General features: G+C 40.9%; 2 protein-coding genes across 6 annotated transcripts in view; one reads left to right on the forward strand and one right to left on the reverse strand.

Moving 5' to 3' along the window:
• The window catches only part of dlgap2b (discs, large (Drosophila) homolog-associated protein 2b), a 75,466-nt gene extending 69,134 nt beyond the window's left edge, over positions 1–6,332 (reverse strand). The window contains exon 1 of the mRNA XM_067482276.1: positions 5,987–6,332. Coding sequence (XP_067338377.1) covers positions 5,987–6,119 — 133 coding nt within the window. The 5' untranslated portion in view covers positions 6,120–6,332. The remainder of the gene's footprint in view (positions 1–5,986) is intronic.
• A 3,666-nt stretch (positions 6,333–9,998) lies between these two features.
• Positions 9,999–17,139, forward strand: LOC137102281 (cytospin-A-like). Of its 5 annotated transcripts, XM_067481608.1 has the most exons (13): positions 9,999–10,434; positions 11,205–11,247; positions 11,386–11,481; positions 12,981–13,454; positions 14,297–14,370; positions 14,502–15,112; positions 15,185–15,272; positions 15,366–15,435; positions 15,517–15,553; positions 15,780–15,876; positions 15,986–16,102; positions 16,279–16,355; positions 16,566–17,139. In XM_067481608.1, the coding sequence occupies exons 3-13, from the start codon at positions 11,442–11,444 to the stop codon at positions 16,687–16,689; spliced, it is 1,809 nt and encodes a 602-aa protein (XP_067337709.1). In that variant the 5' UTR covers positions 9,999–10,434; positions 11,205–11,247; positions 11,386–11,441; the 3' UTR covers positions 16,690–17,139. The 5 variants fall into 5 exon arrangements, with proteins under 5 accessions (XP_067337709.1, XP_067337711.1, XP_067337708.1 ...); XM_067481607.1 differs by lacking the exon at positions 11,205–11,247 and having other exon boundaries at positions 10,000–10,434; XM_067481609.1 differs by lacking the exon at positions 11,205–11,247 and having other exon boundaries at positions 10,001–10,434; positions 16,279–16,338.
• Positions 17,140–17,213: the final 74 nt, after the last annotated feature.

Here is a 17,213-nt window from a genome sequence, read left to right on the forward strand (position 1 = left end):
AGAGAAGGAGGTGGAGGAGGAAAAGGAGGAGGAGGAGGAGAGGGAAGGCTGAGGAGGGAGCAGTCTGCCGGGCTGGGCTGCTGTGGATCACCTGGAGCAGTGCTGGGCTCCGCATTTACTCCTCCACTGCAGCAGTGCGAGGCAGCGGCGCGAGCTGCATGTTGCTCCCACAGATCACCGCAAAACAAGGACAAGGAGTCTCCATCTGCTGGATTCAGGATTCTGCAGCTCTGTGGCTCCACGTTCTCCTAGTCCCATCAGCATGCACGCTCATGCTGTGTCTCTTCTCCTCTGAGTTACTATCCGCATCTCTCTGTCTTTATGCCTTTGCCTCACATTCCTTCTCCCTCTGCCATGTTATGTGGCTCTCAGTTTCCCTGCTCTTGTCCCCCTAATGACCAGTGCATGTGGTCATACGTCTGGCACTTCTGGTAATAAAACGTCAAGCTCAATGAAGCCTCAGCCAAACACACGCTCTCCCTCCGATTACATCATTTCTCTGACTGAAAAAGGAGGGAGTCGTTTCCTGATCTTGTCTGGACCCTGCTTACGTCATCGAGATCAGACACGTTTCTCAGGCAATGTGCAGGTGCGTGATGACACGCGATCCAAGGAAAAAGTTCAACAACGCTAAACAACAGAATTGTGCTTGAGATAAACAGCGCAGGTGAAATACAGACTTAATCACATTTTCTTTCTTTGGCGAAACGAGCTTTTACCCAAACTAAAAGTGCAGGCTCCAGTTACCAGCAGAACACATGAAGTGTGGCCGCCCTCACATTCCCCTCACGTTCTCCCTCCTTCACCAGCCTCTTCTGTGTCTGTCCTACAGTACAGGAGCTTCTAGGCATGAGAGACAAACTGAGAAAGGAATAAATAGAGCATTTGAAAGGATTGTATTGATTTGAGGCCTAACATAAGATTTATTGGTATTCTGAAGGAGTAGAGGTGCTACTCAAGTGATATGAGTACTCCCCATCTTGATGAAAAAGACATATCAGCAATAGCTGAAAGAGACTGAAAGACAAAGATGTTAAAGCTTGTGTATGTAAGAGCTTACTCCAAGAAGCCTTGACAAGTGGAAGAAGTAAAATCATCTGATGAGTCATTTTTCTCAGTTTTCTACTGTTCTTCTGTGCAGGTGAATGTTTGCAAAGAGACAAAGGTTTTACAACCCACAATCCTCTCTTGCCAGCATTTAAACAGTCATGGTGGCTCTCTGTTTCTTCGAATTCTTGATCTGTGGGAGCCATTGAATGTGATGACGATGCTGCAGTTAAAGAACATCAGGCCAGGGGTCAAGAAATGTCCTCACGTTTTTAAGCTCATGTCCCGAATGTTTTCCACGGTCTCTCATATCAGCAGAACTTTAAAGAAATTTCATTTCTTCCTGTCATTATACATGCGAACTGACAGCAAATCAAAGTGGACTGAAATATGGTCGTCCTTAGCTGATTGATCACAGTATGAATTGTTAGATGTCATCTTGTTATTTTATGAACGCCTCTAGGTTTTAATTGATACCAAGGCACATTTCAAGCATCTCCTATTCTCTCTCACCAACCCAGTCTCCTAAAAATGATTTAAGAACATAATTCATTAAGTTTTCTGCAAAACCAGAACTTGTTACATAGAAACACATGTTTTTAGGAGACAGGGTGATACAGTATATGTGTGTGTGTGTATGTGTGTGTTTCTGAGTATCTTATAACATTATGGACCAAAAAATCTACATTAGAAAAATCTTACAAAAGCCCTCAATGCTCCCAGGGAATTACATGATTAAACGTAAAGAACAAAGCCTTTGTGATTATAACCGATCTTACATGCTGAGCTTTTCTCCTCGTGGAGATGTGGACAAAGAAGAACCCTCAGAAATCGGTGCTAAACGTTTTGTTTCCAAATATGATTGCAATAGTGAATGCAGCCTCCTCACAGTGTCATTTGACAAATGTGTTTGTCAAATGACACTATTCTCAAGAAATTTTGATCAAAAGTGCAAAGATATTTTATTGAATTAGGATCACAAATACGATTGTAGAAACAACATAAGAGCAGGTGATAAGATTATTTTCAGAGCTGAACTATATATTCAAATTTTATGTACTATAAAAGTAAATTTCTGAAAACATTAACAAAAACTTTGTGTCCTGACAAACTTTCCGATGCACTGCTGCTTACACCAACTGGTAAGCAGGAAAAACAGCTGTATTTAATAAATAATGTTTTTTTTGTTTTGTTTTTTTGGTTTGTTTGTGTTGTTTATGTTTTTCTAATGAAACATGAACACAGTGTGTGCTGCATTGTGAAATGACCAGAAATACACCAGTAAGGATTTTCTTAGCGGCAGTTGGGAACGTTATCAAGCAGCCCCACCTAGTGGTGTAACACTAGTCACCTGCTGTAACACTGACCTGCAAGTATCAAGGATGTACCCAGTTGTGCCATAATCCTGTTCTAGCTTAAAACCATGAAAATAGCAGAAATGCCAAATGCACATCATGCAAAATATTTGAGGCTTAGGGTCTTGCACAAAAAGCCACGAACACCATCAGTGCTCCTGCTACTTGTCCTGCTTGCTGTGCATTCTTCAAAACAGCATGGGTTACGCAGTCGTTAACATTCTGCATCAACCTTGACGAAATGATGAGTAAGGTATGATAAAGTGCAAGTTCTGCGGATGGCCGATAAAGAAAGTAATGCCTGTAAAATTACAGTAAGGTCCTACACATGATTAACTCGTAGATATTTCGATGTGTAGTCGGGCTGAAAACTCCACTGTCAGCCCATTTTATCATGCTTTTGAAAATGCAATTAACATGTGATTCTTCCATCTTCATCTCAGGGTGTTTTTGTGATTCACAGCATCACCACAGGAACACACTAGCAACTTGTGCTGGGCTAAATATGCAGAATGTACCTGAGATATTAATGAACAGAACAAAAAGATGAAGCATCAGTGCAAAAATAGCCAAACCTGACCTCGAAATGTTTGTTCATCTGTGAAATATACACGTCCTTTCAACAACTGAACTTTGCTCTCATTTCATAGTAGGAGAATGTTTTTGTTTTGTTGGGTTTTACTAGTTAAGTAAAATAATTATTGTAATAAAATTAGAATTTGATTTTGGCCTTTTGCTACAGAAGCCTCTCGCTGACAGTCCATGCATTTGAAGTTTTCTGCTGACTTGTGCCGGTATTTATTCATGTATCCCTGCAGTGTTTTTTCTTTCTTGGATGGTTCTCAGTGCTCTGACCTCTGCTGTGAGAAGAAGTCGTGCTGAGCTTAACTAATTAACAATGATCTGCTTTATCTGTTTTATGCTTAGATTCTTGACACATCACAGCTGCTATAACACCTCCACTACACCACCTCAGGTCGATCTGCTGTCCCTTACTGTCTGTTGTTGCTCAACATTTTGGTAGAACCTTAATACTTTCCCATCATGAAATAGGCAGAAGATCTAAACATTTTTGATGTGTTGATCAAACCATATTTAAGAGGAACTAATAGTGAACGCAGTTCGGAAAGCAGAAATCAATCCATGTTATTGTAATAGCACAGTTCTCCCAACAGAGATTGATGGGAAACACAGTGGTTTCAAACTGTACTAATTGTTGGTTTTTGTTTTATTAACAGTGGATTAAAGTGTGTAAATGAGATTCATCAACTGATATTGAAGTTTTTCTCGGACCTGCCCAGAGAAAAATCTTTTTACTGCACTACTTTGTTACCATTTCTGGTCTGTTTCTACTAAAATACACTAGAAGCAATAGGTGAGACAGGTGTCATCCTTGAGAACTAAGGGAGATACCAGAGAGATGGCTCCTTTTTCTTCCTCCTGTGGAGAAGAAAATAAGCAATACTAGAGCTACTGTGGAACAGAATGTGAGTCTATACACACAATATATTACTTCCACATTTATTGGGTTCACCTGGATAACATAAATGCAGTATAATTCAACAGCCCCCGAATAAACAATTCATAAGGATTATAATATTCAGAGCTTTTCTTTTGAAGATTAAAAGGAGCCATCCGCCTCATATCTTTGTTATGGCTCAAGGATGATTCAATGGCTACCAAGAGTAGAATCTCAAAATTGTCTCGTGGAAGAGCAAACTTTGGGCAGTAATATTTTCCTCTGTGTGTGCAGTGTTTTAGCATCTTGTTTTTACAGCCTGCAACTTCACTGGTAAAGTTTAGTCTCTTGTCAGTGTAGTTTGTGGACTGAAATCATGTATGACAAAGAGAGCAACTCACTGTTGCAGCATTTGGCAGCTATAAAGCCAGATATTGTCCATAGGATTTGGTAAAGAGGATAATGTTGATGTTGGAATCGAAACATGGCTCCCAATGAATTTACATTCTGTTCCATGTGCACAGTAAATAAGCACAAGTCTGCTAACAGCATGATCAGCTTCATAAGGTTTTTACAGCTTTATGTGCCATTTCCATATGTACAGAAAATATCAATTCATGTAAGTTTTAAGTCAGAGGTAAAAAATTCATTCAAATAATAAGACTGGCATCATTCTGTATTTTCTATGAAAAGACCAAAACATACAAAAAATATAAAGTTATTCACTAAAATTGTTGGTCATTGTTGGAAAATGTTTCCCAAACAGAAGAAAATAGTTCATTTCTGTGGCACTATTTTCTGTTGTGGATTAATACACATTCGGTTTGATGATGAGTATTTGCACCACCACAGCAGTGTTTGATTGACTCATAATAAATTACAGAGAGAGCCAATACAAGATTAATACACATGGTGGATGTATGTACATTTTGCATAGTGAATACACATATAAAGCAGTATTTCGATTCTTATTGACTTGTGTGCTACACTACAGATACATGAATGTTATGATCAGCAGGTGCAGTAGGGCAGTCTTGTGTGAAAATGTTTGAAAGAACAGGATGTCTGTAAATAACATTTTGCACTGGTTGGTTTGAGATGCAACTTTTTGTTTAGATTCAGCCATTGTGAAAAGCTAAAGCTTCAAATACATCCTCATTTAAAGTTCGATTTAATTATGCAAGAATATTAACTGCACAAGTGAAAATTTTAATATACACATTAAGTGTTCCTGGAGTTTGCACTGTGTGTGTTACAGAGCCTGTGTTTATGGTAATGAGGGAACATATCACTCCGTGCAACGGACTGTCTCACTGATGTGTTTTTGGACAAAATGGAGATAGAGCATGATAATATCCGGCATACGCATATCTGAACCAAACTCATGATTCCTTCAGTTCTTTCGTACAATGAATTCACTATTTAAAACAAAAAAAAAAAGCTTAGTTTGACTTTCACACCCATCCCACCTCTTACCTGGGTCCTTCTCAAAGAACAGACAGCAGTGAGTCTGTAGTAGCCATGGTAACACCTGTGACACATGAAAAGATGGGTGACAGATATAGTACAATTCCAGCTGAGTCACTGCACACACACACACGCACAAACACACACATATATTAAATGGAGGGGGGCAGCACAATGGGAGCGTGTGGGCATTCACCGACAGAAGAAACTTGAGGGAAGAAGCTGTGCATCCCCTCCATTCACAGAAGCTTTCACCACGGGAAAAAAAAAAAAACAGAGCCCGCCCTCCCCGCGCTCCTCCACCATCACTCCATCTCCAAAATCTTGTACCATAATACGTACAGCTGCTCACCCACACACACACACCATGCATCATTCAGCGCTGCTGACTAATCGGTGCAAGAAACACCCCGGCAACCGAAAAATCATTCAGCGAGTGAGTCATGCGCTGCAAAACTTCTGGCACTTTCTGATATTGACTCTTTATGTCTGCACGGCCAGGTGTGATAGTGTGATACACTGGCCTCTCCCCCCACCACCACCACCACCAGACCTCATGTAGGTGCACTTGACATAATATCCAAAAACAACGATAAACAGGCTGCGCTGCAGTCGGTACATGCACAAACGCGACACCGTGCGCATCTGCTTTTCCTACCTTTTTCAGGGCTGACATCTTCCTCCTCAGAGGTCACTTCTTCTTCGATAGTGTACGGGCGATAAACAAATGAAAGGCGATCACGTCCCCTGGCATCCGTGAAGATGTTCATTGCCTTGTTTGTTAGAGACATCTGCAGCCGCGCGCTCGTAGTTTCCCATGATGAAGGCGGCTCGTATGTTGTGTCTTGTCCAACGCAAGTCCTGCTTCAGCGGCAGACTTCATTCTTGGGAGATGCCTTATGATGCACGGATGTTGCTGTGGTCACTGATGGCACAGCTCCTCTTAAAAAGGCAGCCTATATCAGACGCCATTTTTACAAAGTCTGCACCTGCGGCAGCTTGTATTGATGTAATGTAACAAGAAACAGTCCAGGTTCACAATACAAAGTGGGAAAAGTCAAAAACTTTTTAGATGGCGTGCAAGCAATGGACCATAAGGAAAGTAAGTGAAGTGAAAACACGCATAAAGCACCGTTACCTTACACCAAGCACCTTTAGAAATCAATGTGATAAACGAAATGTATCTATCCTTGAGTTATACGACTACAGAAAAAAAAAAACGAACATAATTTTCTATTGTGTGTTGATATTTCTATTAGTGGGAGCTGTCATGTGAATAGAGTTATAAATAGAGTTTTCCTTAAGTCCTTTGCAGTAAATAAAATCAATAACATACAGCATTGGCGGACTCTGGGGCCCCAACCAGGACAAGAAAAGTGTCCAAAGTGGAGCAATCCCCATGAGGTGCCCTGTAACAGAGTAAATTCAAAAAGTGGTGTTGTTTTTGATTTGCTTTTAGTGAGGAGAATGCTTCTGATTTTAAACAAACTGTGTTGTTCACTGACTTTGACCAAATAAAACAACCAATGAAAATCCTCCTGCAGTAACTTTCTCTGCAGGCAGCATTAATGAAAAACATGGTCTGATTCCTGTCCTTCAATGACTGCAGTTGAACTGTCATTGCACAAATGATATTAGTATTCATCTTCATTTTGATTTTACAGAATGAGGTTTTTGCATTAATCTCAAGTATTGTTTTTTCAGGTTATGCAACCGATATGAAAAACCAAAAAAAAAGGACTTGCAGTTTTAGGCTCACATACAGTTACTACTACTATTGCTAAATACTAAGACTAGCACGAGATATAGGGAAATGGGGAATAGAAATACAAGTGAATAAATTAGTATCAGGTTCAGGTGTTCTGTGCTGTATTTTGCAGATGTGTGACCTCAACGGATGGGATGACCGTTCATCTGAGAAGCACTAGTCAACTCATTAGCAAACACTGTTACACTTATCAATTATAAAAACACCAGGAAGTTGTTTGGAATAGGTGTGCGTACCCTGGGGAGTCTACACCTGGAGAATCTGTAGCTGGAAGGTTGGTGAGTGAGCAGGTCAGTCTTTGGATCAGAGGGAGAAGAACTTGCCGCTTAACTTTGGTGTTGTTGCTTTTCTTTTTCTCATTCTCTCCTTGTTCCTCCTGTTAGGAAACTTTGTGGAGTTCCAGTCTGTGTCACTGCGGCGCGATGGGGAGCAAGTCTTGGTTTTCAAAGGGTTGTTGTTCATGAAAATTTCAAGTTGTCTGCTGCTTTTTGCCTGGTGATCCACTTCGCTCTTTCCAGCCATCATTTCAGTCGCAAAGATCAGAGTTCAGGCTAATATTGATCTCGGTTGCAGCTGGTCTGTGTTAGAAGAAGGTTTCAGGTGAGTTATGATGGTGAGATAATGTTTGTCTCAAAGATGGAGTGCAGATTGGACATTACCAGCTGTTCAGTTCCAGCTGCAAAGAGGCTGTAAGGGTGGAAAGCTGCAATTTACTGGTTTCGGTTTCTGATGGTCCAGTATTACTGTTTTTTTTTTTTGGATGTAGTACTGGTACTGTTGTCTGCTTTGGAACCTTAAAGGAAACCTCTTCCTCAGCACATATTTCCACAAAAGTTGTCCCCCTGGTATCATTTGGAAGCTGCTGTACCTTTATCCTCACTTACTTTCCTGAGACGTCACAGAAGAGACAAAGATTTTATTCCTCTTTGGTCGTTTTCTAAGAGAAAGTGAGAATCAAGATAAAGTCTTAGGTTCGAGTATGTATATTTATTAAAAAACACAACTGCAGAAGAAGAATCTAGTTTGTTGTTTTCAAGTGCCTTAAGCTTTGGAGACAGTGTTTATGATAATAACAGAGCGGGGGATTAGTGTGGAGAAACATGGTGAGATTGATTGCCAAGAAACTGATTTTGCAGCGTGGTGTATAGGTCATGGAGAAATCATGTGGGCATGTTGCATAAAATATCCAGAAGCTTAAAACTGCTTGTATCTCTTAACCTTTGTCCACACTGCAGAGACATTATAAAACAGTGAGAACATAACCTTGGCAACAATAAAACACACTGGCTGTTCACTTTTGTGGATTACCTCTGTCAAAATTTTTGTACTATGGATGTGTTGCGGGGGATGTAACGAGCAGCAAAGTAAATGTCTGGAAAGTAAAACAAACGTAAAACTTTAGTTGCAGCATGGTTTGAAAAATGGCAGAAAAAACATGCAATGCATTTGCATAAATTTGGAAAATATTCAGCAAATCACTGTTACTGTGCAGGCTGTTAACAAAATTCACACAAAGACCTTGATACATTTAAAGCACTTATACTGTTAGGGCTGCCGCAGAGAGACACAATTATTCACAAAGCTGGCCAGCGAGCTTGAACATGTGACATGTTGTAAGACAGGGGTGCTAACATATTCTTTCATAGACAACATAAAATGTAGAATAGAAGATCTTCTTACTGGTTACCTAATGCTTTTTTTTACAGTATGTAACAAAAATAATCAGAACAGATTTAGGAACAAACCCAAATATTCTTCTTTCATTTCGTCTGTCATGACTAACGTTCTCCACTGGAGGGCGTTAGTATCTGAGCTCTGTCCATGGTGCTGAAATTATTCTCATGTGGTTGTCAGCCCTCAGTTATTAAAATGGCATTAGTCAGAATACAACATGGAATCTTCACTGGCAACTTCTTCCTAGCATGTTATCATTTAATTTTCATTTTACTGCTGAATGTGTGAGATTAACCAAAGGAAATATGTGATTAACAAGTTTACAGTTACTTGCAAACGATGCAGGTTAAAGTTCTTGCAACGTTGTTACAGTTTGTTTCAAACTTGGCACCAAAGACCAAAACGTCTTTATATGGTGATTTCATTGGTTTGATGTTTTATTACATCAAACTGCAATTGCTAGTTAGTTTAGATTTCAAGGCAGCGTTTTAAGTATGATTGGGATTTGAGACAAAGGATATAAAAGATAAGTTCAAAAATATGAGCCATAAAACGATAGTTAGGTGCAGATACTAACACTGAAGCTGTTTTCACTGGCGCTTTTTTTAAATGCAACTTTATTGTAAGTGATATGAAACGTCTGTCAGAGTTAATGTGATCATATAGGTGTCTTCCATTATTGCAGTCTTTTTGAAGACAAAACTATCGGTTTTAATGACGCATGACTCAAAAACAATTTGTATTTAAAAGATATTTGGTACCAAAATGTATCTCTAGCTAACCTCAGTCTTCTGAAACCTTTTATCAGGCAATCGTTGGGATGTATTTTGAAAAGAGTAACTGTGTATTTTTTACCTGACACTCAAAGTGCATCAGAAACTATTAGTTTTAATGGTCACAGAAGCCAGTCTGTTCCAGTACTTGTAAGGGCACCTGTAAGAACTGAATCTTTCCCCTAAGGGGAGGTTTTGGTGAGATTTTATCAAGAAATTCTATTTCTATTTGATGTGTCTAAGTTGGGGTTGTGTGATGTCTGAATCTCAGTCTGTGAAATTTGTTTAAACAAATAAATAAATTGTTGAAAAGTGCTCAGAAAAATTAACAAAATTCCACATTTTTTTCTAAACTTTCTAATAACTTTGCAGTGATTGGCTTCTCTGCTGATCAGGCTTTTTTCCTTCAAGCTTTTGTGAGCTATGACAGATGCTATGAGACTTAAAACGTCCCCAGACCGAGAGCAGCTCCAACCTGTTACCTGGCTGACACTACACCTGTGTTCAACAGAAGATAATTGGACTCCAGGGGTGTGACCGCTTTTTTCCCCCTTGCTTCCCCATCTCTCGTTTTCTCACCAGTAACGCATCATTTTATTTATCAGACTGCACATTTTTAAACCTTTCCATCCTTTTCGGATTTTGCTCTATACAGTAACATCAACAGCACTGATGTCGTTGATCCAACGTGCAGCTGCTGCGCAACCACTTTTCCTGCTTGGCTTTTTGTCGCATTGGATTTAAAGGAGAAGCCGATTTTTAATTTATTGGGAATTGGACTCAGGTCACAGATGGTTTCTGCCTCGTATAGCTGTGTGCTGAATATTGTGCATGGAGGGAAAGAGTAAGTCCAACCTCTGGTGGATTTGAGAGACGGGACAGACTGGGCAGGTAAGATGGATGAAAGTGGAGGGTCAGTTCGTGTGCAGCGTGTGCACAGATTTATTGGTGAAATGCATGTCACAGCCAAAAATAGCTTAATACAATCTAAATCCCGATACCTCTCTTGAAAAATGCGACGCCAAACTTCATTCAGCAATTGACCGATTTAAAGTTAGCTGGCTGTTTTTAAAAATATTATTTTTAGTCCTAGGCACTTTCAAGATTTTCTAAATTAATAAGAAATATTTTTTAATACGACACACCACTCACTAACCTGCACAGTGATTTAGGACCAGTTTAGGTTATAGAGTTAGTGCTGCCTGTGAAGTAAAAGGTGGCTGCTCGGAACCGATTTTGGACTCAGTGGTAAACAAAAAGTCAGATTATGTTGCCATGTAGAGCATAACCGTAAATCATGTTCATGTCGAACTCGTCTCAAGCTACCACCGATGTCTTACTAAGTAGATTACGACGTTTAATACCTGTGTTTTTTTTATTAATTGGCGTGTCAACCTTAAATCAGCCGATTCTTTAATGAAGTTTGGTGGATTCCGAAAAGCTCGCCCACGTGATACAATCCCACTGCAGAGGAGCCGTGTTTACGTTGTTGGTGGAGATGCCAAATGTATTTTAGGATACTTTATTTCTACTGCATGTGATGGTGGGATTGTCGCTTACTTTTTCAGGTGGTCCCCAAATCGGCTATCGAAAACAGGTGACACTGCTGACAGAGATTTTGTGCTGTAGTTTGTTTACAGTGATGGACAATTTATTTTCAGGATCCAGTGTATCAGTGGAAGCGTTTGGGGCCTCACCTCCAAGGTTTGATAGTTCACATTCAATTATCGGGGAAAGGGGATTGTGAGACCCTTCACTTGACCTGTTGGACTCCTCTTGTTGTGTGGAACAAAACTTCAGAAGTGGAGCATGACTTGATAATGTTTCTTCTCCCCTGTCCAGACAGCAGTGACCAAACACAGGAGGCGGTGAAGGACACTGGAATACACTGCTGGATCATGGGTAACCATAATGGCAGGGACAGCCATGGGCCCACAGGTGACATAATAACACAAATTCACAATAAATTAGTCTGTGTTGAATTATTATCATGGGAGAGTGTTAAATGACTGTGTTCTGGAGTACATGTAACTGATACATTATGGTGCTTCTCTGAACACAATCCCAATCTGATTTTGGTCATGAGAGTGTAAGACTGACTATTTTCAGGTCACCATCCTTCCGGCTCTAGGATAATTGAACTCGTTTGGTTCCAGAAGAAAATATAAACATTGCTTTTGTTCATTCGTTATGCCAATAAGTAGCAGGAGCATTTAATCTGAAGAAAGTTCCAGCTGAAACATTGGATGCAGTGTGTGCTACTCTTCTCCATTAGAAAACTCTATGAAAGCAGGATTAGATGGCAGTTGTGAGAAACTGTTTATTTTCTTTTGAAATACCGTGATATGGTTGACTTCTACCTTTATAAAATAGCATACCATTAATTCCAAGAAAATGTAAAGAAACAGACTATTCATCATTATTGATCATAATGCAAAGACAGCACAAAGCATGTGATGTACTGATATCTGCCTCAATGCTAGAGCCAAAATCGTATTTTCAACCAAGTCATTTTGCAGTACTTTGTACTTCTTTATAGCTACACTCGAGGTGAACATCACATGTACCCTATTTGTCATAATGAACCTCAGGTGTCTGTTGAAGTGAAAGTTTAATTCACCAGCATCAGATATTTTAGCTCCACACCACATAACAGTCCAGCTGCTGTTTTACTCGGCTGCGGTGTGTACGTTTTCACAGCTGTTTAAAATGCTGCTCCTGGATTTGATCACTTGGCTGTCAGGATGCAGGGTGCAGGCTCAGCCTGGGGTTGGAGGATAGCTTCACTGCTGTAGCTGAGTAGAGTACATCGTGTTGCTGCCAGGGAAATGATGAGTCTGCAGGACCCTGCAGCACAACACAAGGACAAGGAGGGGAAGCATGAAAAGATTTGACTTAAAGCAGATGTAGATCCCATAGCCTGCCAAAAGCAAGACTATAGCCAGAGCTGACTGCATGATACAGAAATCCTGTAGCGCTAACATTAGTTTTCAGTGACAAGCGACCCTTTAGAGGATGTTTCATAAACCAGGAGCACGGCCAAACTGCTAATTATGCAGCAGCATGACTGTGAATTTCAGGAAAGATGTTCGTAACTTAATAACAGTACTGATATGGGATGTAGTTACCTGGTAGAAGCACTGGGAGCAGCTGTTTGATAGTAGATCAGGCCAGAATTGTCTCTCTTCCTGGATCTTGCCACATGGGTGTGTGTGTGCCAGCCAGTCAAAACACTGGCAGGAGAGGCTTTTTGCTGCATCAGTCAGCCCGGGACAGTAAATAAGGGAGTGGACGCAATACTCTCATCTGCATCGAGGAGAAGAAGAGAAGGGGGCTTTGAATTCAGCGCAGTTTCAGCTTATATTAGGTGATTTTTAAAGCTCAAGACAGTTTGATGTTTTATGTTTCTCTGTGTTTTGCTTTATTCCCTCCCTCAGGTTCTCCTTTAGAATTCTTCCACACTGCTCCTACCACGCCCTCCGAAGCAGCGCTGACTGCCATGGCTTTACCCTCTGCAGATTCCTCTAACAAGGCACAGACGCCATCACCACCCAGCAGCAACACCCCCTCCACTACCACCACCTCTCCAATCGCAGAGTGGACACAGAAGCTGTCTGCTGCCTCAGAATGGGCCGTGATCAGCGTAGACAGCATCACTTCCTCGGAGACTCACGTGAGCGATGCAGCGAGACAAGGGAAGGCAGTGGGCAGCCCGGGCAGCCCGGCGCCTCTACCTCCAACCAGATCACCTTCACAGCAGAGCTGGCAGGAGAGAGATAGTGGACTGGAGCCACAGGCTACAGCAGAGAGCACTGGAGAGGAGGTGACCCTGGTTTTACTCAGTCTCATGGAGCACTACAGGGCCTCAATAGGCATAACTCCCAGCATCGATGTTCCTGCAGGTCCAGTAGGTAAGCCCTCTGTCTTTGTCTTCTTCAAGTAGCTTTACGTGAACTGTTAAAAAGTTTCAAACATTTCACAGTGCAGCTGCTCTAAAAAGTAATGATGGTTCTGTTTGCTACTTTTATAGGTGTGATGTGGGCATTAACTGTCCGTGCACTCTAGTGTACCTTTGAAATAAACAATTTGAAATAATGCAATATGCATATTGTAATAGTGGATATCTGTAAGCCTACTGTTACAATGCTAACATGAGACTCAAAATCAGTCCTTTCTGCACTGTCCAGCTCTCCCTGCTCCAGTGCAGCTTTACATTGCTCTGCTAACCTCTGCACAGCCCTTCAGGTAATTGTAGTTATCAAATTGCAATAAACAAGAATGCTAATACACTTACCAATCAAGCAGAAATGGTTCTGACCCATGGCCCTGTTCTGATTGGTCAGATTGGTGAGCCTCACTCAAATGCTTTTAGAAGTGAATATCTCTGCATTGCTGCTGTGATGTTCAGTGAGTCTGTGTTATTAAAGGCTTCCACTTCACCCCCTCTTCATTAAGATAAATGTTGGCGCATATTTCTTGTTAAAATGGAAAAATGTTGTGCACTTTTAGAAAGTTCCTTTTACAGCTGCCAAACAAATAATGTGACCTGAGCCATGTCCATCACTTTATAAACTCCGCTGAAACATTTCTATTGTCAACTGTTTTTGATAATGTGTAAAAGTTAAAGATGTTTCCTAGGATCTCCATACTTCCTATAAATGCCTCTGTGTTAAACGCTAACTCTTGAATTTATCACCTAAGCTGCTTACAGCTGTCACATGTACGTTTGTTTTCACTCAACCTTGTTTCTCAGAGCTGCTCAAGCATTTGCTAACAGAGCGAGATGAGCTGGTGGAGGAGGTGGACACACTGAGGGAGACACTGAGGGTAAGTTGTAGCTACAATCACACAGCATCCTTAGGCTCTAAAATGTTAAACCGCATCAAGAAAAAGAAACTTTTAAATTCAGGTAAATGGGGTCCTTTTCCATTCCCCCTCTTTCTTGCCCTCCATTATAGACAGAGAGACTGGAGTGGCACCAGTTCCAGAGTGACCTGCAGGTCGCTGTTTCTGTGGCCGACCGGCTGCGGGTCGAGTCGGAGAAAGCTCTGAGTGTACTTCAGGAGAGCCACAGGGCCGTGGAGGAGCAGCTGGCCCAGGCCCTCAGCTCACAGAAGGAGAAGGAGAAAGAGCTGGAGTGTGTGAGAGCCGAGTACAGAGACACATGCCACAGACTGTCTGAACTCACCCTGCAGCACCAGCAAGAGCAAGCTGAGCTGGATGCTCTGAGGAATGCATGCAGAGGGAAAGACATTACAGACTTTGAAAAACATGGAGAGGGACAAGACCTTGAGCAGAGGCAGGGGGAGGATGTGCAGGACGTTATGGAGGAAACCGAATCTGAAAATGTGGAAATGCAAAAGGAGGAGAATAAAGCAAAACATGAATTGGAAACTGAATGTGAAGACCATGATCTTGAGAATGAGAATGGATCAGGGAGTATAAATCTGACAGGAAAGGGGGTGGCAGAGGGATACCTTCGTAGTTTAGCCGCCCTGGAAAAGAAGAAAGAAGGAGGACGCGGTCAGAGAGATCCGAGGAGGATTGTCATGCTGTCTGAAAGATCCTGGTGAGCCTCCAGGAAAAGTCAAACTGCTGCAATACGTTAGCACAAAATCTAATCAAACATGTCTTTCTTTAGGAGTCTCTCTCGTCTCCCACTTCCAACCGACTCCTCAAGTCAAAATGGGATCCCCGAAAACACAAGCACAACATTTCCACTATTAAAGGTAGGACTCTCTTTGAGTTTATTTCTTATGTGTAATGCTTTTTAACAATTTCTGTGGTTATTGATAAGTGATGTGCTGCTTCTGAACTTCCAGAAAGAGCCAACAAAATGGAGGATGGATCGCTTTTTACAACGGCAAGACAGCTGGTCCAGCTTTTACACAGGTGAGTTGCAACCTCCTACATTTCCTAAAGCTACCAATCCAAGTGCACAGTTTAATGACTGACTGAATTTGTGTCTCCCAGTACAACAGGATGAGTACAAAATCTCAGATTCCATCAAGTAAGTGTCAAAAAGTGCCTGTTTATTTCTTATATTGACATGTGACTAGTGGCTGGTTATGAAAGAGTTTAGAATTGTTTAACATTTGATTTTACTGGATAATTTCATTATGTGACTCATGTTCTTAAAGTGTTTTAAAACAATTGCAATATATCTTAATATTAAACAGTTTATTGTGACTACTGGAGAACCTGTTCGTGGCTGAAAGGTTTGCTTGCCTTCTCAGACCCCAGGACGGTTTCAGTGCTCTGCTGAGGCGTCATGGTGGCTCCAGAAGAAACTCCCTGCTTCGCTGGTGCCAAAGTCGTACCCAAGGTTATAAGGTTAGAGAGGGGAGCAAAACAAACATTCAATGTAGGTAAATAATAGTGAATTGAAATGACTGGTAAGCCAAAACCAGTAATCCTTTTTTCTTTTAATGTTTTGCATCAGAATATTGAAATCACCAACTTCAGCAGCAGCTGGGAAGATGGTTTGGCATTTTGTGCTGTTTATCACACCTATTTACCAACTCGCATTCCCTTTGACAGCCTCAACCCAGCTGAAAAGGTGAAACACTAACTGTTAGGACAGATAACAAATTTTTTTTTTGGGAAAAACCACAGTGTTAATAAGACTTTAGAGACAAATTGGAAAAATAAGCTACATATTTAAAGTTAAAGTTTCAGATTCAAGAATCCATTCATGAAAATCTGAAGCCTTTGATCCAAATGTTGTTTTTGCAGAAGGAAAATTTGGACCTTGCTTTTAAGACGGGAGAGAGTGTGGGGATCACAGCCACACTGGTGAGACATTTTGCACTGTATGTATTCCTGATGTTCTGTGCATATTTTTGCTAAATATAAATTAACAGATATGCAACTTAATTTACAGTATTATGTCAGTTTTAGGGCTCATTGAGTGTGTAGCTTTTGTTGAGTCTTATCACAGTTTTCCTTTAAGATCTCATAGCTTGCAGCATCACATCTTTTACCTTTACAACCTTCATCTGTCCGTGTTAACTGTGTGACAGACAGTGGACGAGATGCTCAAGACAAATGGGCCAGACTGGCAGAGGGTACTGGGTTACGTCGAAAGCATCTTCCGACACTTTGAGATGTGAGGTCTTCATCCGTTGTTCCTTCTGGCTGGTGTAAGTGGAGCTGGACTGAATCGCTATTCACCACAAGAGGGAGCCCTGTTCATAAACTCCCGTGAGGATTTTAAATACATCGACAATATCAGACTTTGTGATTTTATGTAGAGCAGTGTCCATCACACCAGAATGTTTCTTCCCCCAAGGGAATGAAACTAGTGATTTGCCTTTGAATATTCTTATTTTTTTACATAGAGGCTGAATGAATATGCACAAGACACAAAAATGTCAAATCAATAAGTACAGCAGACTATACACCTGCTCAATAATCACTACTGGGTGCTGGGTGCACTGGTTTTGCACAGTTTACCTTTTGTTAACAAATGAGCACTTTATTAATTATGTAATGTAAAAAAAGTGTTGTGTTTAGTGGAATATTTCAAAATATAGGACACTTCAGTTTTACTTATTGAGTAATGACTTATTTTATCAATTTCTCTTGTTGTCTGCATGCTAATGCTAAAAACCTACAAAAGAAAGGGGGCAGACAAATAATCATATGATTTTGGTGGCAAAGCCTTATTG

Source organism: Channa argus, chromosome 17 (assembly GCF_033026475.1).
Source record: "Channa argus isolate prfri chromosome 17, Channa argus male v1.0, whole genome shotgun sequence".
Taxonomy (NCBI): Eukaryota; Metazoa; Chordata; class Actinopteri; order Anabantiformes; family Channidae; genus Channa; species Channa argus.